Consider the following 22,592-nt stretch of genomic DNA (forward strand, 5'->3'; position numbering starts at 1 on the left):
AATCTGGATCATTCGAGCCCATGAGAAAATGCCGGGTGAGTCTGAAGCCAACCTGAATAGGGAAAGGGTGTCACTCTGGTGCCACCTGATTTAAAAAAAATCACAACGGGAAACAGCTAGCATTTATTGAGCCCTGTTCATGTGCCAGGCACTTTTAAAACACTTTACAGACATTGTTTAATTTCGTCCTCACCACAACCCTGTGAGGTTGTCACCTCTTGCAGAGTGACAGAGATGCAAAAGATTACTCAGAGCCCATGTATTCAGAGCAATGAGAAGCCCAAAGGGACTGCACCCAGGGGAAACTCCTTCAAGAGAGCCCGGGCATAGCCCTGAGTCAGGTTTTGCTTCAGTTTTTATTGTAAAGACAAGAAAGTTACAGAAGAAACACAGGTGGTTAATCAGTCACAGTGAAAACATAAACAAACTGGCTACATGACAATCTTCATTAAAGCAGGTGTAACTTAAAATAGTTCAAGCAATTTACCATCAAAGGGAGTCATAAAACTAAGCTACAGGATGTACAAAAAGAAACAATGAGATAATCACCATAGTGCTTAGCTCCCTAAGAAACTCAAAGAAACAGCTGAGGATAAGATGTGGAACATCCCCCAACCACTAACTAGCAGAATATCCTTGAAGATCTTAGCTCACATACTTTCCCATCATTTAGGTTTAGCTGCACCGCGGGCAACTGCCCCAGAGCAATCACTTTTTGCTGTGCTTCAGTTCTCTTATCTACATCAAAGGCTTCAGTCTTGTGAAACTTTTCTGGGCTTTCCTAATCTTAGCATTTCTACGTGTTTTCCTGAAGAGTTGGGCTTTGGCTTAAACTAAGGACTTTGGTCCTTCTAAACTACAGGACTTTGGTCCTTCTATGCTATATAGAAATATATGTGTTTTATTTCTATCTCATTAATGTCAATATCCTCCACATGAGGTAGGTGTTATTATTCTCATTTTCTGAATGAGGAAACTGAGGTTCTGAGCAGAGATTCATCTGCTTGAAGTCACATAGCTAGTAAGTGGACAGGCTGGAATTTGAACCCAGATGGGCTGAACCCTAGGCTGGGTCTCCAAAGTTGTGAAGTATGTTCAGTTTGTTGTTGTGTCCCCCTCAGGGGCCACATGGCCCCGTGTTCCTTTCAATCCCCATTCTCAGGATAGGGTATGAAAGTCCTGCCTGCAGAAGAGGTTGATGTATCTCCTGCCCGGTGGACCTGCATTTCACTGTGGGTAAAGCCTCTAGCAGAGGAGCGAAGTTGAGCTGGTGCAACGTCAGGTAGTAGCCCTGTTTGGGAATGAGCCCTAGGCCGCACCCCTCCTTAGAGTCTTGCTCCCGTGCTGCCTCTGACCTCACCAGAAGGGCAGGTTGTTCTGGATCTGCCTGGCCTGACAAGAGGTGTGCTCTTCCAGCCTCCCTTCTCACCTCTGGGCAACCACAGAGGAGGCAGAGGCCTCACTCTCTGTCAAACTAGACTATGAAACTGGCCAGGAATGGGGTGAAGTGAGGCTGGCTGAGTCCAGCGTATCAGGGGTGGGGCCCTGGCTCTCCAGGGGTTCCCTGCATGACCTCCCTGCACTCTGCCTGTCCTGTCCTGCCTCGCAGGGCTCTGTGAGCTTGCGCTCTTTGCACATGCTGCTCACCGGTCGTGCCTCCGGTTGTGGTCCTCAGAACACTGTTTTGCTCTGATGGGGAGTTCACCCATGGTGGGGGCCCTGCATCCTCCTTTCTTTGGTTCTCTCAATGGCACCCACCCAGGACTGGGCCCCAGAGTGTGCGGCACGGTGGGGCATGAGATTGACAGCCAAGGATGTGATGCTGGGTGGGGACAGGGAAGAAGCCTCAGGCCTGCCGTGCCCTTCCCTCAGGGCTCCCACTGCACAGTCAGGGCCAAACCTCTGAAAAGAGAATCCAGCTCTGGGGGCTGCTCCAGGTCTGAGGCCCCAGGGTCTGGGCTCTTGGCCCCAATGTCAGACACTAGACCCTCGTCCTTGGGACACACAAGGGACTCCAGCAGGCCCCATGGACTCGGACCCTGGTCCAGGGGGGAACATGGGCGGGAAAGAGTGTCCAAAGGGAGGGACACAGGGTGGCCCTCAATCTGGACAGAGGAGAGGAGGGGGAGCTGGCCCTTTAGGTACCGTGGTGTCCCTGGCTCCCCACTGTGTAGCACATTGAGGTCAGGGGCTGTGTCCATGCAAACCCCCAGAGGCTGGTGGAATAGTTCTGCTTCTTGGAGTTCTTCCATAGCCAAGGAGGTCAGCCCCTGCAGAGAAAGGCCACCTGGGGTGCTGCTTCCAGCTGAGGCCTCTTTCTGGAGCTGACCTTTAGGCTTGAGGTGTTTGGGACTACAGAGTGTCATAGTGGGGGAGTCTTTGCTAGAGCCTTCCATGCACACCCCATAGGAAGTAGGCCAGCCGTCTGGAGTGGCCTGAGAGGTATAGGAGGGAGGCTGGACCTTAGAGATGGCCCGTGGAGTGCAGAATGGGGGCTTAGTTTCAGAGATTACCTGAGGTGCATAGGATGAGGGCCTGATCTCAGGAGCAGGCTTTGGGGCATAGGACAGTGGAGGGAGTGTCTGGTGAGGTGACATGTTGGAGGCGTGGAGGACAGTGATGTCTGGCTGCCCTAAGTAGGCAATCTCAGGCAAGCTATGCCGCTGTGGAGCTCTGGGGGGCTCACTGGGCCCAGAGGCCTTGACCTGGGAGTACTGGACGGGCTGGGCCAGACTGCTGGGGCCACCGAAGTCAAAGACAGGGATCAGGATGTGCTCAGGGATGAACCGCAGCGGCTGGAAGGTCAATACTTGCTGGACATTCTGTGCAGGAACGACAACATTCACGCCATTAGGGCATATTCTATGCTCCCTGATGGGGATGTGGGTGGCTGAGGTCCTCCCAGGGGCTTTTTCGAGATGCATATGGCACCCCCCCATCCCCTCTGGTTGCCAGAGATGCCTCTAAATGCAAGCACCTCTGTGAAGCCCTCGCTTTGATAGAAGGCTGCTTCAAAAGGCAGGGTTATCTCAGGGAGAGAGGCCTAGGCTCTGATTTCTCTAGAAAGAAGATAATCCAGGCAGTAGATGACCTAGATTTGGGGTTGCCTTGGGCGCGTGCTCTTGACACTGCTGCTTGGCTCATGGGTCCCTGAGGGCCTGGTATAGGGGCAAGGTGGGACAGGAAGGGAAATAAGAAGAGGCCCAGAGTTTCACAGAGAGTGGCTTGTTTGGACTTTGACACTGAGCAAAATGTCCTCAAAGCTCCTCTGTCCCTCTGATGGGTGAGAGCTGGCTCCAGGAGCCCCTGATGGTTCAGCCCAGGGCTCTGAGGTGGGCCCGCTTCAGTGGCAGAGGCAGCTCTGGCAGCCAGAGGGGGGCTGTGGTGTGATCTGTGTGGCTTGCATAGGCCTTGACACTGGTAAAATTAGTTGCCAATATTTGAAATTGGGAGATTTCACACTACATTCTGAAATTTTGACCTCTCTTGAAAAATGTGAAGCTTGGGCAATACTGGGCTGGTGTTTCTGTGTGGCAGTACCTGGCTGCCCAGTGAGACAGGGCGTGAGTGCCATGGCTCCACAGTGCCCACCAGTCCTCGTCCCTTGCTGCTCACTAGAGTCCTACGTGACCCACCTGGCCCTAGAGGCTCATGAACCACGTGGCTGTTCTATTCTGTGTCCACTATTCCTGATCACCCACCCCTCCTCGATACTCCGAGACCTGCCTGGCCATATCCCTGTCAGTCTTAGGTTGGACCGTCAGCTCCTCAAGGGGAGGCATGTGCTGACCCCTGCCCTCCAGGGATGACCAGGGGTCCCTGGGTCTGTGCCCACTGCTGCTCTGGGTCCCTCCCCCAGACCTCACCCTCCTGCTCTGGGTGGGACAGCTCACCAGGGAGTTGGGAGGTGCAGGTGGCTTGGTGACGTATCTGTAGCTCAGGTAGCAGAGCACCGCGACGAGGAAGCCCATGGAGAAGAGGAAGGCACCTGAGAAGGAGTAGGTCCACGTCCGATCTGGGGGAACAAAGGGGCTGGAGTAGGCGGCGTGAGACTGGGGTCTGCACCCGGCCCAAGTGCGGGTGCTGCAAACCCTCCCAGGCCGGGCTGGGAAGTCCTCCCTACCCTCAGTTATCACAGGGCTGGGGCAAGACCACACATGGAAGTCCACATACCCAGGTCTAAATATTCAGAATCTGTCAATTATGTTCTCACACTGTTATATAAAACATGTTCTATGCTCCCACCTTGACAAATATACTTTTCCTGCCACCTGGATTGCCAGGTTGGAATTCAGAACTCTTGGGTTCCTCAGGGTGTGCTGAAATGTGGAGATGCAGGGAAAGCCCCCAGACCACCTGGCCCCATCCCTGCTGCCAGGGGCCTTGTGAACATGTGTGCGGATGCCCCAGGCACGCAGCTGAGCCCATGCATGCCCCCACACAGAGTCATACTGGGCCACCCTTTGGGCCACGGGTCTGCATGTCAGCAGAGTGTCTGCCCTCACGAGGAAGGACCCAAGGAAGAGGTCTGCCTAGATGGGATGCAGGCTTGGGGCCACATATACAGGGAATTCCAGGTACTCAGAATGTCCAGAAGGGAGGCCACAGGATCCCTATGGACCCTTCCCTTTGCTGTATGGACTGTTCACTTTGCAGATATGGGTATGGCCAAAGGAGGGCCAGAGCAGGGCCTTCTAACATGCAGGGTGCAGGGCAGAGCCCCTCTTGCCTGGGTCTGAGGGCAGTCCTGCCTCCCTGGTGGGGGAGGGGAGAAGTGACAGTGGGGGGAGGGGCATGTCCTGGCTACCTCCCTACAAGGTGAGGGACTGGGTATCAGGGAAGTATCAGGGAAGTAATCAGGAAGGAAACCAGGGAAGGCACTGTCCTTTCTAAAAGGGAAGGACAGGGACGACTAGGGGCTCTACTGCTTGGGCCTTCTCCCTACGATCTGGCATCTTTGGGGTAGGAGCAGTTGGTTCTTGGCATGACACAATTCCCGTCACTTGTCTAAATGGGACTTGTGAAGGGCTTGGGGAGGAAGAAGTTGGAGTTTTTGGTAAAACTGACAGTTTGTATAGTCCAGGGGTCTTGACTCTCCAAGCTACCCTCCCTCTGTCCCTGGCCCCCGTGTGGCCTCAGCTTGGGGACTTAATCACTGGCTGCCACTAATCTCAGCCTGCGAGGGTTTGCAGCATCAGCTGTGAGCCTGGGGATCGCCGGAACCTCTTCCTCCAGCCCACTCCTTGCTCCTCCCCAGCCTGTGCGGCTTGAGCCTCTCTAGGTCGGCTTCCCACTTCAGTGATACCCTGTCCCCTGTCACATGATACTCCCATTGCTGCTCCAGGGAGACGAGACTACCTGAATGTCTCTACACAACATGCCTAACGTTCCTGGAAAACTGCTGCTCCTTGTACCAGGACAGGATAGGGAGCTGGAACATTCTCTAGCTTGATGCATTTCCCATATGCCATTTCACCATGGGGAGGCAGGATGGAAAAATAAAAACACGGGTCTGGGAGTAAAGAATACAGGGTAGTAGAGGCCTGGCTCAGCCACTGATTGCTGAGCATCCTTCTCTCTGTTGCATGACTCTCTCTGGTCTACCATTTATTAATAAAAATAAAGATTATCAAATTTTTACAACATGCCTTGCACTGTGCTCTGGTAGCTATGTTATCCCACCTGATCACCAAAACAGCACAGAGGGATAGGGATACTCCCTTCTTACAGATAATGAAGGTGAGTCTCAGAGAGGTTAAGTGACTTGACCAAGGTCACACAGCTACTCAGTGCAGAAGCCAGGATTGATGCGTAACTCCAACGCTCATCTTCACAGCCACTACAAAATGATGCCTCAGTTTCCTCATTTGTAAATTGGGATATGGAATGAGATGACCCTTAGAGTCCTTCCCAGCATCAAGATGCCAGGACGATGCTCTGTGACCCCCGCAGACATCCTGAGAGGTAGATAAAGTGTGGATTCCAGGCTCTGAGGATAAGGTAGAATCCAAGATACAGGGTCAAGGATAGGATGTATCACTCTGAGGTGGAATCAAGAGTAATAAGAGTGCAGTAGAGGGGAGTAGGTGTAAACAAAGCTGCAAGTGGTGGTTAGAGCCCAGGTTTCAGAATCAAATCTAATCGTGTTCACTGACCAGCTGTGTGGTCCAAGGCAGGTTGCTTAACCTCTCTGAGCCAGAGTTCCTCTTCTGTAAAATGAGGATGGTGCTACTCAACTTGCAGAATTGTTATAAAGATGAATAGTATATGTAATATATGTAACACTAAAGATTAAATAATATATGTAAGGGCAGGCCCGTGGCTCAATTGGGAGAGTGTGGTGCTGATAACACCAAGCTGCGGATTCAGATCCCTTTATAGGGATGGCCGGTTCGCTCACTAACTGAGCATGGTGCTGACAACACCAAGTCAAGGGTTAATATCCCCTTACTGGTCATCTTTTAAAAACAAACAAACAAATAAATAAATAAACAAACAAATAAATAATATATGTAATATGTATATGTAATAATAAAGATAAATAATAAATGTAAAACATTTAACACAATACTTGGCAATATAGTAGTACTTAATAAATGGTAGGAATTGCTTTTAAAATACTTTCTTTCTAAGGATAAGATGCTTTCTCTGTGTCAGCAACAAGTAGCCACTAAGAAGTATGATTTATATAAAATCAGCTATAGTCTTAGAGAAACATGGTATCACATATGAGTGAGATCATGTAAGGACAAGACAGCAGGAGGATAAGATGGAGTGGTCTGCATGATGTTAAAGAGCAGACCTGGACCCTGAAGCATGATGTCAGAGAGCAGATGCTGGACCCTAAGGCATGCATGAATGGGGTAGACTCCAAGGTGGGGCCGGGTGAGCCAGGAACAGGCAAGGTTTGTCTAGTATGGTCCAGGGGAGAGGGTCACAAACCCTATTATATACTCTCTCCGCTTAGTGCCCATAAAGCCAGTTTCCTTTTCCTTGTTCTCCTCTCTCCAAGTTCTATTCTGGTGTCCTCAGTGGCCGTTGCCTAGGAATGGCATGCCCCGTTCTGGTGGCCAGTGCTGGCTGTTTCACCAGGCATATCTTCCCCTGCAAATTAGTGCACTGGGATTCGGTGGAGAAATCAGTCTGCTGTGGGCTCTTAAGGAAACAGATGAGTCAAATTTCCAAACAAAGCCAAGGACCAGAACCAGTTACCTGCCTAGGACCCAGCCTCTAGCAGCTGCCTTGCCTGTTTGTCACCGCAGCCTGGCATCAGTATTCCCACTCGTCAGATGAGAGATCAGGTCCCCAGGAGCTGAATGACTCCCCAGGCCCAGGGCGAGCTGACGTCTGAGTAAGGGTGTCTCCTACTCTGAGGTTCTCTTTCTACTGTGCCGTGCTCTGTGTCCAGCTCTCAGATTAAACTCTGTTCTGAGTGTTGGCACAGTTGGAACAGAAATCACCTCCTGACATCATTAATCTGAACCTGATGACCAAGGTGGAGACTGTTTTTCCAAATCCACCCAGTGCACTGGTATCACTTTCATCCTCTAAACTTGCAGCTCTGAGCATCACACCACGTCTGTCTATGAAAAGAAACACTAATAAAAATATCATGATGCTACCATGAGAGCTGAGTTTCAGTGCCGGAGGAAGGGAGTGTGGGGCACCATCTCACCCACCACGAGGACATGGTCTCCAGAATTAAGCCTCATTCCATCCCTCACCGCCTGTGTGGCCTTGGGAAGGCTCCTTAACCACTCTGAACTGTAAAATGAGGATGATGATAGTACCTGCCTTGTAGACTGCTCGTGAGGACAGTGCTTAGCAGTGCCTGATCCCTGGTTAGCACGGCAGAAATGCTAGATAGCACCACCACCATTACTATTTGACTTTGAAAGATATCGAGGGGCCTTTTTATCTTCTTTGCTCTCCTCCTTGCAGATTTTCCCCCCTGTATATCTCACGTGGGTTAATATTAAGGGAAGTTTGCTCTGCCAGGATACACACGAAGCTTGCCAGAGAGAGGAAATCCAGACATAGGCTGGGGGTGGGGATTAAACATTTGCTATGGTAACCCATCAGATAACTCAGTTATAGATAAACAAAAACTGACATTAATAATACACTAATAACCCTTCTGGGATTTTTTTAGAGCACTGCCAAGCCTCACCTTGGTTACAGGGAGGAAAAGGTGGTGTTAAGACTGGACCTCAGGAGTCCCACTTCTTGCAGCCTTCCGCTGAACTTACCTGGCAGCGTCTTCACTCGGCACACGTAGGGGGCGCTCTCCTTGGACCAGGTAGGAACGAAAATCGTGGTGGTCCCAAGGAACTCCGTGTCAGGGGTCAGGCCAAAGAACTCATATTCTCTCTGCTTCCCTCCAAGATGCTGAATTGGACAGAGAACCCAAAGTGATTCTTCTGACACTCCAATCCCCACATGGAGTCCGAGGAAGTACACTCACTCCTCCTGGGTTACGATGCTCAGTAAAATGGTACCACCAGCTGCCCAGACCAGAAACCTGTGGTTCAGTCTGCAGCTCTCCATTCCCCATTTTCCTGCCTTCTGCTTTGTCCCCAAATCCAATCAGTCGCCAACTCCATGCACCTTTCACTTAGAACAGCACTTGACACACAGTAAGCCGTCTATAAATACTAGCTGCTGCTGTTAAGACCCCCACCATCACTACCACAACCCCCAATCCCTCTATCTTCCAGTTCTTCCTCTCCTCTGCCTCCTCCTCCTCATTCTTTATCAGACATCAAAACCCCTTTGAATATCTGTCCCTCCCAGGCCTTCCTTATTGCTTCTGTCTCAGCTGGGCCTCAACCCTTCAGCCTGGGTTCTTGCAGTAGCCTTCTTACTGGCCACCCCACCTGTTTTTGGTTTTGCCCATTTAGTTCCATATTCATCTTGGTGCCCCAGTGATATTTCTAAAAGACTGATATAATTACAATCCTTTTAGTGGATTGAATTATGTCCCCCCAAAACTCACTGAAGCTTGAATTGTGTCCCCCAAGTTTTATGTATTAGAAACACAGTCCCCACTGTGTCTGTTAAGAGGGTGGGAGATCCTATTGTGGAAATTGCAAGGTGGGGCCTTGAAGAGGGGATTGGATTGTAGGACCATGCAGTAGTGAATGGATTAATAATGGTGGTCAGGGGCGTGGTTCTGAGGGCATTGAAAGGAGAGTGCGTGAGGAGTTAGCGCTCTCTCTGCTCTGCCATCTTCTGCCATGTGAGACTCCTGTGGTACTGTCACCGCCAAGGCCTTCACCAGCTGTGTTCCCTGGACTCAGGACTTTCCAGCCTCAGAAACTGTAAGCAAATAAATTTCATTTTCTTGTAGATCATCCAGTTCTGTGTATTTTGTTATAAGCAACAGAAATGGACTAATACCCTCCTCTATTCAAAATCCTTTGATGGCTTGGCTCATATTTACAAGATAAAATCCTGGTCCCTGCTTCCCTGGCTGTACTCATCTCTCTCTGCAGCCTACTTGGCTCTGCAGCCTCTGGAAGTACTGAATACCTGTTGCTCTGCTAAATACCTGGCTTGCTTAAGCAAGCCCTTGTTCCTCTGCATCTGCTAGTCCTTCAGTTCTTGACCTTCTATTGAAAGAGAGCTCCCTACACCCTCATCAAGTACTCTATCTGCTTCTGTAAAATTGCTTGCTTAACCTAAGTAACTCCATTTTGTCTCTTGTCTGACCTGCAGACTACTCTTCGTTCTGCATGAGAAACTGTTGACTTTCTCATAGAAACAGAAAACAATTACACAAAAACAGGAGCCATACACAATGAATTATTACATGGGAACAGGAACCATACACAATGAAAACTTGAATGCTTGACTGCTCGAACGGCTGGTTCTCGGCCTCTGTGACCTAGCCCCCTAGCTTGCTCTGTGCACCTGGACCAACCCGTGTGCCAAAGAGATGTAGTTTTTGTCTTTAAAAACCCCACAAGACCAAAGCCCGATGCCGTTCTTCCTTGGTTGTTCCTTGAGAGACGGACACTGGCCAGCTGGAGTGAATAAACTGCCCTTTTCTGCACGAGTGGCGTGTAAGTACATTTCTTGTGGGAGGGGGCCTCACAACACTATGTGTCTCTAACACCTTTTACCTTGAGCTCCTCTCCCTTGGCTGCCACAGGCCATCATTCTGGTTCTTCTCCTGCCTCTCTCATTGCTCTTTACACTGGTTTTAGCCCTCAGTACTATTGTTCTGCAAGATTCACTCTTCACCCACTGTTTTCCTTCTCTCATGTCCTCTCTAGTCACCTAGTGATCTTATCTGGACCTTTGGCTCCTGTGAGCGGTAACTCCCAAGCTTATCTCAGGAAGAGCTATAGAGTTTTTTTTTTTTTTTTTTTTAAAGATGACCAGTAAGGGGATCTTAACCCTTGACTTGGTGTTGTCGGCACCACGCTCACCAGTGAGCTAACCGGCCATCCCTATATGGGATCCAAACCCATGGCCTTGGTGTTACCAGCACCGCACTCTCCTGAGTGAGCCACGGGCCAGCCTGAGCTATAGAGTTTCTGATGGGCACTGCCAGCCCTGCTGGATAGCACCATGTGGGCATCTGTTACTCAACGTGTCCAAACATGCTGACCTCTTCTCTCTGGGACCTGTGCCATCCCAAACCCCAGGTCCATGCTCGTTTCCGACTCTCTAATTCTGTTAATAGTATCATTCTTTTTCTAATGTCGCAGGCCATTTTTGACAAATATCCTCTCATGTCTTTTGTATCTGATTGTCCTTAAATAATCCATTCATCTTCCTTTAGAGGGCTAAGGTCTGTGTTCGTGGGAGTTCAAAATCCAAGAATTTTCTTCTTTGGCTCTTTGCATTTCAGCTCTGCCTTTCCTTTTCCAGGCACATGGAGGCCAAGGGTTAGAGTAATTTTTCTTTTCTTTCTTTCTTTCTTTTTTCTTTTTTTTTGGTGGTGGGAGTTTGTGAAAATGGGTGAAGAAGAACATAAGTGGATTTTATGATTTATTGCTTTGTGGAACCTATATGGTTAAAATTGCACATATTCAATATCATGTGATACGACTCCATGAGAGTTGCCAAGGCCCCACGATTCTTCCTTCCCTAAGTTTGTCACTGCCTTTATCCTGGTTCAGGCCTTATTATTTCCAGCCTATACCATTGCAGTAATCCCCTGACTTCCCACCCTGATCTCTCTTCTATTTCCACATTTTATCTTTCCTCATTCTCATTCTAGTATTTTATAGCTTCTTTTGGACCAATCCTTCCCAAAATTACAATACAAATTCTGACCAAAATAAAAAACAACTATTTGCAGGCATTGGAGGGTAAACAAAAGCAGGCAGATATTGGAGAGAGGAGGAAAGAAATGTCATTGGGTGAATTTCCCTTTATTTTTTTATGTCATTTAGCCTGAAGACAGACCCCAGTCTACACCTTGTGGGGTGGCTAAAACTTAGATAGAAACTCTGTAATTTTACTGGCTTGAATAACCAAAGCTCAGAGTTTGGAGCAATTATAGCAACTGGAAAATAAGGGAAGAAGCCACAAATAGAAGAGATCCATAGAGAGGGAGACCCAAATTCTGTGTACAAACTCTTCCCAAATCCCTGCTGGACCCTAAAGCATGCATAATTTTTTTTTCTGTCTTTGTATACCTAACAATTTTGAAATGTATCCTGGATATTGTGAATGATATTTGGAAGATATTTGGATGCTGCTATATTCCTCAATTTTTTTGTTTTGTTTTGTTTTAGCAGGCAGTTAATTTGGCTGAACTCCAAACTTTGAAATCTCAGTTCATTTTTTTAAACTTTACTTGGGCTGCTCAGAGTCTACCCTATCCATGCATAGTTTATTATTAGCACTTATTATCACTATTAACCACCTTTACCTAATTGATATTTATAGAGCATTCCACTCCACAACTGCAAGATACATATTCTTTTCACGTGCACATGGAACATTCATCAAGAAAGGCCATATGCTGGACCATAAAACAAACTCAATAAATTAAAAAGGACTGTAATCATACAGAGTGTGTTCTCTGACCATAAACTGAATTGAATCAGAAATCAATAACATTAAAATATTTGATAAAACCACAGATATTTACCAAAAATAGCTGTGATAAGGACTTTTCCTGCTCAGTAATCTCTAATTGCTCCCCCTGACTACTGAAATAAAAAATTCCTCCATCCACCACTCTAGAGCTCTACAACACGGTCCCAGCCAGTCTCTCAGGTTTATCTCTCATGGTTTCTCCACATCAGAGGTTCTCAAACTACAAGGTGGGAAAGAAGCACCTGCATTTCTCACTAAAATTCAGACCCCAGGGATGAACCTGTAAAAATTGGATGACATAGATTGACAGGGTGCCCAAGAATGTGCCTTTTAAACAAGTGCTGCAGGAGATTGTGACACCATTGGTTTGGGACCATGTTTTGAGAAACCATTTTTCATGGCTTTATGCTCCAGACAAATTGGGCAGTTTTGTGCTTTCCAAAAATGTCCTAAATTTTCCTGTTCGTCTCTCTGATCATGGTGGGGCAGTGTAGGCCAATAGGGGGAGAAATGTGGGCTTTGAACACAACTGGGTTTGAATCCTCTCTACACTATTATTTGCTGAACAATCTTGAGCAAGTGACTTAACCTCTCTGAGCCTCCATTTTTCCATCTGGAAAATGAAGTTAATAGCACATGCCTCGTAGGGCTATGGTAAAGATTAAATGAAATTGGTATTGGCGCCAGGAAGTTTTCTGGAATCTTCCAGATCTTGCTGAGCTGACATCCTGCCCCACCTCCAAATACCCTTATTTTCCTCTACCTATAGTGGTTTGAGTTCTTGTTTTAACTCCTTTCTGACCCATTATAAGCTCCTTGAGTGCAGGAAAGATAGAGTAGGAAATATTCATTCAATCAAATTATGAATGAGTGGGACATGCTAGGGGGGACATACCACATATATTCTGAATACAAAAAGAAATAATTTGCATATCATTTGACAATTTATGCCCTTGCCTTCCACCTTTAATTGTTACTGATCTCCAGACACTGCCTGTATATAGTTCCTGCAAATAGCAGAGAACCAGCAGGAAGAACTGCTGCAGTAGAAGTGGATTCCAGCATTTTCTAAAGTGAACACCTGACAATGTCAACAGAAGTTGTTCCTCAAGATGTCAGAAGGTATTAGATAAAAAGTAAAGTCTATATCATGTAAAAAAGGAGTTTCTCTCATCAAATGAATTTGAGAGAAGTTATATTAAACAAAGTGAAACTGGAGTCTTGGCTTTCTAGGGCTTGTCAGGGCCTTTAGCATGCTATTGTGTATGTGAATCTAGAAGAAGGAGGTTGTGGTTTGCCGTGTTTGCCAGGCTTCAAGGAGCCTCCCAAGGGACATGTTCTGGGAATGCTAACTTGTACAACAATTAGCAGCGCAGATCTAATTAAGAGGCAAGGGGTTTTCCCAGGCAGGGAAGGACCAGGGTGCAGCCTACACTTACCATTTGGTAGGTGTGGTTGATGTGGAGCTTTAAGCGGTAGAACAGGTCGTGGAAGATGTCCTCTAGGGTTAGCTGGTGGCCATTGGCTGTGTGGACGGGCGTGGGGGTAGGATGGACAATCATCTGAACGGATCTCACTTTGGGGATACAGGTCACATCAGGTGGTTTGATGGTAGCTGGAAAAAGGGAGTGAGAAAAGAGGAAAAAGAAAGTCAAAATTGGTCGTAGTGTCTGAGGCTGCCCTGGACACTGGGAAATGACTTCTTCCCCTCTTCTCCCACCCCAATCCCTGCTGTGCTTCTGAAAGCATGAGCTAAACAGGTAAAAAGAGGAAAGTTCTGTATGCAGCTGGTGTTTGGGCTTAAGGCTGGCAAAGGGATGACCAAGGGTGGATGTGAAGAACCCAAAGCAAGGGGCACCAACCTCTATGTTTGTTATGTCCTTGCCTGCCCCCACACGTCCCATCCCCTGGGACTCCGTTGAGTCTGCCCAGAACACCTTTCCTCCCTAGTCTGTTGGCAATGACAGCTTTGGGGTCTCAATGACTGATGATTCAACTAGACGTCCTGAATAACTTCGGGGGACCAAATACTATCTATTCAGCCGCAAAGGACAGGCCTAAGACCTCAGTCTCTCTCAAGATGGAAATTTCCAAATAACCTGAAGACCTTTACTGGTTTACAGACCCCTTTGAGAATTTGATGAAGACTATGGATCTTCTCTCCCCCCATATGTACGTATTCAAAAATCTTGCATCCCACTTCAGGGATTCATGGACCTCACTCGCCCTGAATCTAATTTATAAAAATCACTCAAGGATCCATTAACCTCCAAGATTTAAAACATCTGAGCCAGAAGAATGTTCTCTTCAATGCTGCTTATAAGCTTGAAAAACAGAATGAAATGTCCTCAAAAAGGGAATCAGGTAAGTAAATTAGAGCACCTCCACAGAATGGATAATTTTGCAGCTGTGAAATATGTTGTAGAAAAATATTTAATGACATAGGCAAATGTTCATGATACCATTATATGGGGGAAAAAAAACCCAAACAACAACAAAAAAACACTACCAGATTACAAAATGGTAATTTTTGTAGAAACAACGTTTATGTTTGAATGTTAAGGTTATTTCAGATGACTTTTATTTTTCTTTGTATATTTCTATATTTTTCAAATTTTTTACAGTGAACATGGATTAATTGAAGAAGCCAGGAAAGAAACAATAATATACTTAATTTTATTTTTAATTTTCTTAAAAAATTATGTGTGGTTGTACAGTCGGTTGGCGAACATCACCACGTGCTTAGCTTATGAGGGGTCTGGCAACTGATATCCACTCATCCATCCATCATTCATGCATTCCCTTATTCACTCATCAATTAGGTATTGAGCATCTTCTATGTGCCAGGCACTATGCTAAGGGCTGGGAATACCGGGGTTCCGCCTGCAAACGTTTTAGTTGCGGAGGCAGATGATACACATGGAAGCAAACACAGTACAGTCGTCCCTCGGTATCTGTGGGGGATTGGTTCCAGGACCCACCTGCCATCCCTTGCAGATACTAAAATCCGCAGATGCTCGAGTCCCTGATATAAAACGGTGCAGTATTTGCCTATGACCTACACACATTCTCCTGTATACTTTAAATCATCTCTAGATTACTTGTAATACCTAATACAACATAAATGCTATGTAAATAGTTGTTATACTGTATTGTTTCTTGTTTTTATTATTTTTATGGTTGTATTGTTATTTTTAAATTATTTTTTTCCAATTTTTTGACCTATGGATGTGGACTCTGCAGCTGGCTGACTGTAATGGCAGGTTGTGAGCTGAGCTACGAAAACAAGACCAGTGTATTGCAATAGAGGGTAACAGGTGGTGACCTGCTAGGATCAGGTAGTCAGGGCTGGAGGTGGGGACGCTCACTTAGGAGGTGGTGTTGGGGCTGAGCCCTGAGGAGGGGAAAAGGGCCAAGTTATATAAGAGCTGGGAAGAGCCTCCAGGTAGTGGGAGCAGCAAGGGCCCGGTGGTTGGAACTGTCAGAGGACAGAGATGAGGACTGAGATAGGCAGGCGTTGTAGGTCACAACAAAGAGTTGGATCTTATTTGAAGAATCATGAGAAATTGCTGGAGGGTTTTGAGCGGGGGAAGAGAAGGCCTGATTTATGTGTGGAGAAGATGCTTCTCAATGCTCTGTTGGGAATAGGCTGGACAAGGGGGTTCAGCGGGGGAGGGGGGAGATGAGTTAGGAGTCCCTAGCTGCAGTGGAGGCGACATGAGGGTGGTCTGAACTAGTGGGTTGGAGTGGAGGTGGAGAAAACGAACAGAGCCACTGGGGACACACTCTGGGCTGTGGGCGCCTTCCCCAAAATCTACATCCCCAACGCAGAGCCCCATCTGGGTCCTCCACCCCCTCCAGAGGGGAGAGGCCATTCCCCCAACCCCCAAACACACGTGCTTTCCTCTCCTCTCCGCTGGACTAAGCAGGGTCCCTACTCACTGTGTTGCAGCGAACTGAACCTGTCAGTCATCTTGGTGGCTGACCGGCCTCCTGCGCTGATGGCGGTGACCCTGGCATAGTAGAGCTCCGTGAGGTTGCCTGTCTCCACGGTGAGGTTGCAGGATTTCCGGGTGATCCGCTGGCAGCCCTCCTTTGCCAGCCACTCTCTCTCTCCGTACCTGCAGGTGAGGGAAGGGCAGGGGCACAGCATTAATGAACAGGCTGGCACTAGGCCGGCAGTTTATTAACAATGATCATGATATCTAATATTTGCTTGGCACAGTCTGTGTCCCAGGCCCTTTTTGATGGATGATCTCAATTAATTCTCACAATGACCCCATGAGGTGAGTACATTACTCTCCCTCTTTTTCAAATAAGGAAGGTGAGTCTCAATGAAGTAAGATTTGCCCAAGTGTTTGAAGCACACGTATGAGGAGCCAGGACTTGAACCTGGCCAGGCTGAATCCACAGTCTGGGCTCATTCTCACCAGAACCCTTTGAGGCAGGCCCTGTTACCCACATTTTGCAGATGAAAGAATTGAAGCTCAGAGAGGAGAAGGGACTTGCCACAGGATGAAGTGGCAGGACCAGGAGTGGAACCCAGGCCTGTGGACTCCTGAGCCCATGCCGACTTCCTCCCCTGCATGGGAAGGGAGAAGATCGAGAACAGAAGTGTGGGCTGGAGGGGTGGGCACAACATCTTGTTGACCTAATCTTGCCAGTAATCACCAAACAGTTATTGGTAGCTTATTTTTTCCAGGCCCAAGCGCTAATGACTCTTTTACTCCACCTGACAGTGCTGTGATGATGGTACTGACATTTTTCCCACTTTACGGATGGCGAAACTGAGGCTTGGGGAGGTTACCTGCCTGCCCACGGTTGTGCAGATGAAAACTAGCATTCAAGCCTGGGCAGTCTGACTCCAGGGTCTGTACTTTTAACCACTATTTTATCCTCCCTCCACCAAGAAACATAAAGGAGCAAAGCTTGATCAGGGAGGGGTTGTGTAACACCAGTCCAGGTGGTGGGGTATGGGGGACATTTGGAATGGGGGGGATTTTCTTGGAGGGGTTGGCTTTAGAGCAGAGTCAAGGAGGTAGGGTTGGGAGAGATGCCTACGTCTTATACTCAACGCTGTAGACAGTGTCTGGGGCGCTTTCAGGCCCGCTGTCCCATGTCAAGATGTTTTCGAAGTTGCTGGACTGGAATTTCACATGCTGAAGAAGATCTGAGGTGTCCTCTGCAAGATGCGCTGCAGGAGGGTGGGAGCAGAGTGAGCAGATGGGTTCAAGACCCCATCCCCCAGCCATCTAACACGGCCCGGGGAGAGGGGTGCGAGAGCTGGCCACCCAGCACCTGCCTGTGCTAACCGGCTGCTCGCTGCTCCCGTTCATGTCTTTTCTTTGTATGAACTGTATAATTGACATTCCACAACACGTACCGTGTTAAAGTGTTCAGTTCAATGGTTTCTTAGTATATTCACGATGTTGTGCAGCCATCATTACTATCTAATTCCAGAACATTTTCATCATCCCCTCTCCCCACAAAAAACGAGTACCTATTAGCAGTCACTCCCCACTTCTCTCCTTCCCCCAGCCCCTGGCAACCCCAAACCGACTTTCTGTCTCTATGGATTTGCCTGTTCTAAACTTTTCGTGTAAAAGGCATCTTGGCTTCTTTCTGTGCCTGGCTTCTTTCACTTAGCATAATGTCTTCAAGGTTCATCCACAGGGTAACATGAATCAGTACTTATTTCTTATGGCTGAATAATATTCCATTGCATGGATGCACCACATTTTGTTTATTTGCTCATCAGTTTCCACTTTTTGGCTATGATGAATAATGCTGCTGTGAATATTTGTGGACAAGTTTTAAAGTGGACATGTGTTTTCAGTTCCCTTGGGTATATAGCTCGGAGTGAAATTGCTGGGTCATAAGTGACTCTATGTTCAACTTTTTGAAGAAACTTCAAACTGTTTTCCAAAGTGGCTGCACCATCTTAAATTTCCACTGGAGGTATCTGAGGGGTGTGGCTTTTGCACACCCTTGTCACTACTTGCTATTCTCTCATTCACTTTTTAACACAATCTGAAGTTGGTGCCTTTACCCCTGTGCTAGAGATATTTGACTAAAATGTCTCAGAAGTGACTTGCCCAAAGTCAATCATTTCAAACAGTGGTGGAGAAGCTGTTTGAACCCCTGGTAAAGGAACAAGTTTAGGGCGGATGAGAGGAGACAGGAGGGAGAAGCTGGCCCTTAAAGAGCACATGGCCATCTCTTCCAGCTTAGGTCTCTGCCTGGCCTACTGCTGCTCACAGAAAGGAAATAGCAGCAAGGCCTGAGCCCCAAGAAGGAGCTGAGGAAGGGCTGCTGCCTCTGAAGCAATCTTTGCTGTATGCAAAGCACCCTTGACTTGCAAAACCCTTGCCTCAGCCCTCCAAGCTTGGTCTGCGGAAGGGTCCAGGACAAGGTGGCTGCAGCTGGCTGCTGGCTCTGAGCATGCTCAGAGGGCTGGCTGGCTGAGTGGAAATAGACAGGCACAGACCCAGCTCAGTCAAGGCCTGAGGTCTGTGTGCATGTGCATCTTTGATGTGTATGTGTCTCCGTCCCCCGGACGTGACCATAACCAGCAGCAGGCCCCAGGTGGGAGAGAGTTGGTACTTCTTCATTCCCCGACTCCAAGTCTAACATCCAGTATTTCTGCAAGCCCGGTCCATGGTCTGGGGGAGGCCCCTGCAGGGATCGTGAAGACTGTTAGGACAGTCCAACTCTGCTGCACATCCTTGGCTGACCCGTAGGCCACCCTCCTCTCTGAATCTGGGTTGGTCTGGCCCAGCAGCTGCAAAAATCTTTTTCTTCCAGGCTTTCTGGAGTCCCCAGTGTAGGGCCCTGGGGATGGTGTTGGGGATGTCTTACTGCTATTATCCAATGTGGTGGCTCTGCTGCTGAGCCCCAAGATGTGGCTGACATTGTGTTTGGATCTGAGTCTGAGTGGGATTGGGGTCAATTTGGAGGGAGGGGTCTTGGATTCAGGGGTGAGTCGAAAGTTGAGGAAGGGAGGCCAGTTGAGGTCAGACCTGAATAGTGGTGGTGGGGTCAAGGCAAGAGAGAGGGGGTGAGATTTGAGAGAAGGCCAGGGCTGTCTGGTCTTGGCCTCCCCCTGTAGGGTGTTGGAGTCTGCAGTGGGAATGGTTGCTGGGTGGGGTCAATGTCCTGGGCGGGGAGTGGAGAGGACATCTGGGTTTGGGGGAGGCTGGTGGCTGAGGCTGGGGCACATTGTCGAGGTAAAGGGCATGGGGTTGGGTGGAGGTTGACAGCACTTTTCAGGAGGAATGTGAGGTTGTCCTCCTGAAGTGTGTGGGTGGACCTTGGTGGCCCCACTCTCTTAGGGAGTATCAAGACTAACAAGGTCTCCCCTCTTCTCCCACCCTCTTGTTCCTTTCCTCTTCACATCCATCACCCATTCCTCAGCCTGTGTCACTTCTTCACTTCCCAGGTGAAAGTCTACATTGTGAAATTTTGGGAGACATGTTGTTTAAAGCATGGCAGGCTGGAGATTCTTTACAAAAGTTTCACATTAGCATGGAAAAACAATGTTATGGCAACTGATTGGGAAGCTAAGAAAAAACACACAAACGAAAAACAGCTCCACATGCTCTGGAATCACCTGATTGTTGGGGGTGAGGGACTCAGGTCCACAGAATATCAGTGACTTATTAACCCTTAAAAATCTCCTAAGGGCTGTTTTCTGTGGGTCCCCATTTTAAAGGGCCAAGAGCCTCTAGGACTTCCAACCAGTATGTGCAGGGGTATAAAGGAACATTTCTGGGGGCCTCTAGGGGTGCACCGAATCTCCCTGGTTGATACGGATTATGTCCCCCAAGTTTTATGTATTAGTAGCTTGATTCCCACTGTGACTGTTAAGAGGGTGGGAAATCCTATTATGGTAATTGAAAGGTAGGGCCTTGAAGAGGTGATTAGATTGTAGGACCCTCCGAAAGTGAGTTGATTAATAATGGTGGTCAGGAGCGCGGTTCTGAGGGCTTTAAAAGGAGAGTGCACAAAGAGTCTGCTCCACCCTTTTCTGCCATGTGAGACCCCTGGATTGCTGTAAAGCCACCACCAAAGAAAACCCTCAGCATATGTGTTCCCTGGACTTTGGGTTTCCCAGCTTCTGAAACTGTAGGCAATAAATTTCACTGTCTTATAAATTACCCAGTTCCAAGTATTGTGTTATAAGCAACAGAAATAGACTGGTGCACTGGCCTATTATGGGCCCAGAGAGTTGGACATGCCCAGTGTGAATTCCAGCCCAGCAGAGCTGGACGCTCTGGAGGTCCAGTCAGCACTCGCACAGGACAGCAGTGGAGGGGCAGACGGCTCTGTCCCCTCATGGGTCTCATCCGGCACGTGAGCAAGAAGGGCCTTGCAGAGGCCGTGCCTCCTCCTCCTCTTTGATCAGGACTATGCTTTGACTTCCTGAGAAAGTTCCCTGAATTTCGTTCAACATCTCGGGAGAGCAGAGACACAACGACGGTCTCATGTAAAGTTCTCCATAATGACAAATCCAAAACCCCACTTTACTGGATTTGAAAATGACGCCCTTTTGTCCTGTTTTCAGGAGGACCCTGGTGTCATAAGACCTATTAGTGCAGCAAACCTGGCCACTCTAGGAGAAGATGCTCTTTTAGATCTAGCAAGAGGGGCTGGAATAGGTGACCACAGGGGCGTGGAGAGAGGTAATGGCAGGACCCAAGCTCTGTCATTCCGTCCCTCCTCTGCCTCCCCTTGTTGGGACAGTGCCAGGCAGAAGCAGAGGATGGGATGGTACAACTTCTACCAGAACAATGTGAGGGGTCTCAGGATGTCCACATCCCCCAGGCCAATTGTCCATCCACTGGGGTGCAGGGATCCAGCAGCCTGGGTCAGGCAGTTGGCTACAACCCCCAGACTTGAGGGTGGATAAATCCCTGGAAGAGCCCAGGGTCTGAGCCACCCTCTCATCCTCCCAGCACCCTTAGTTGGGCATTTGCTTCTCCAGGAAAATCAGCACCTGGTTCAGCCCTAGCAGAAGAAACTGAAACCAGCTGTGCTGGGGCTGGGTAGGGTGTGGGGGAGACGACCCCAACTATTGGCTCCTGGGGAGGGGATGTCTGAACCCGGGGTGGGTGGGCACTCACCGGCCAGGGCTCCCACAGCCAGCGTGGTCAGTAGTGTCCTCATCGGCCTGGCACACGTCCTCTCTTGGCGTCTACTCTGGAGGGAGGGCTGGGACGTCTGCCGCCTTGGCAGCTGCCTCCACTTGGGCACAGGGCGGGGAAAGCAGGGGAGAGGAGGACCTGAGCTGGGGTGGGGCAGGGGACAAAGGTACCTGGCTCAATGCTCTGAAATTCCAGGTCCTGGGCAGGATCCAAGGGAGTTCCTAGTTGCAGAGAACAGCAGCAGTGACAGGCTGGCTTGTTTATCTGGTCTGGTGGCTGATTCATCCCAAGACTCTTTACTGGTTTAACAGGAAGCTGAAAGGCAAAAAAGGCACAAATAATTTGTGATATACAGCCTTATCAAAGAGTAATTTGGCACTGTGGATCAAAAGCCTGTACCATGTGCATATCTATTGCCCAGATAATTCTATTCCCAGGGGATTTACCCCTAGGAAAACAACTGGACAAAGGAGCCAAAATAAAGTTCCAGAATTTTCCTTACAGCAAAAGAAAAGCTGTGACTGACTCCTTGGCTTTGTTCTGGCAGGAGGAGATGTAGGGTGTCCGATGCCTCTTCTTGGGCTCCATGTGAAGCAGGTTCCCCAGGCTGGACAACAGGTGGGAACAGTTGTCCTCCCAGAGAGGCTGTGAGATGTGGGGATGCCCAGGCACTCTTACCTTGAGCCTTTGGGTCTGGGATCTGCAAAAGGTTAGGAAAAAAACTGATCTTAAAAGTCAGTGATTCTTTCTGTTGTGCTAGAGATGGGGGCAAAATCCATAACTGGGCCTTTGGTTTGGGACAACGAAGGTTCAAACTGCTCCCTTCAGCTGTCATTCTGCCATAGAGATGAACACGAATGTCATGTTAATGAAGGGATGGGGATTTAGGAAATGGTTTTCTCCTTCATGCTGGGTCCCAGAGAGTGTTGAAGAGGCCTGGACTTTGGCTGGGGTGGACATGGTCAAAGCCCTGCCCCAGGGGAGACTTTGGCTGTCCGCCAACACACAGGCCTCATGTGGCCTATAGCAGGAAGGCTCGGGGTCCTGTGGAGGGAGTGGCTTTTGGATGTGGGCTGTGCTATCTGATCTATGTTTAAGTTTTTCTTTTCTGTGTTGTAATTGTTTGCTATCAGCCTTGAGGCTTTGCTAAAGTTTTTTTTTTTTTTTTTTTTGACAAAACAGCCAAACCTAAGCTGTGTTTTGGGGAATCAAAGTAAGGCCAGTCATTTTCTAAAATTGCAGGAATCTACATTCTCCAGACTCCTTTGTCACCTGCTTCCTGGTAGGTTGGAGAGCTGAGGGAGAGAAGTCAGGGTGATCCCCCCTGTCTTTCTCCACTTTAGGTGGCATCCCCAGCAATGACTGGGTCTCCTCTGGGCTCCAGCTCTGGCC

General features: G+C 48.4%; 1 protein-coding gene across 1 annotated transcript; it reads right to left on the reverse strand.

The window, feature by feature from the left end:
• Positions 1–1,868: 1,868 nt before the first annotated feature.
• IL22RA1 (interleukin 22 receptor subunit alpha 1) lies at positions 1,869–21,222 on the reverse strand. The gene is made up of 7 exons (XM_063105722.1): positions 21,180–21,222; positions 17,119–17,251; positions 16,000–16,178; positions 13,497–13,672; positions 8,250–8,388; positions 3,894–4,015; positions 1,869–2,822 (listed from the first exon to the last, which is right to left on the reverse strand). Exons 1-7 carry the CDS (start codon positions 21,220–21,222, stop codon positions 1,869–1,871), a joined length of 1,746 nt encoding a protein of 581 aa, XP_062961792.1.
• Between the last annotated feature and the right edge of the window lie 1,370 nt (positions 21,223–22,592).

Source organism: Cynocephalus volans, chromosome 8 (genome assembly GCF_027409185.1).
Source record: "Cynocephalus volans isolate mCynVol1 chromosome 8, mCynVol1.pri, whole genome shotgun sequence".
Lineage (NCBI taxonomy): Eukaryota > Metazoa > Chordata > Mammalia > Dermoptera > Cynocephalidae > Cynocephalus > Cynocephalus volans.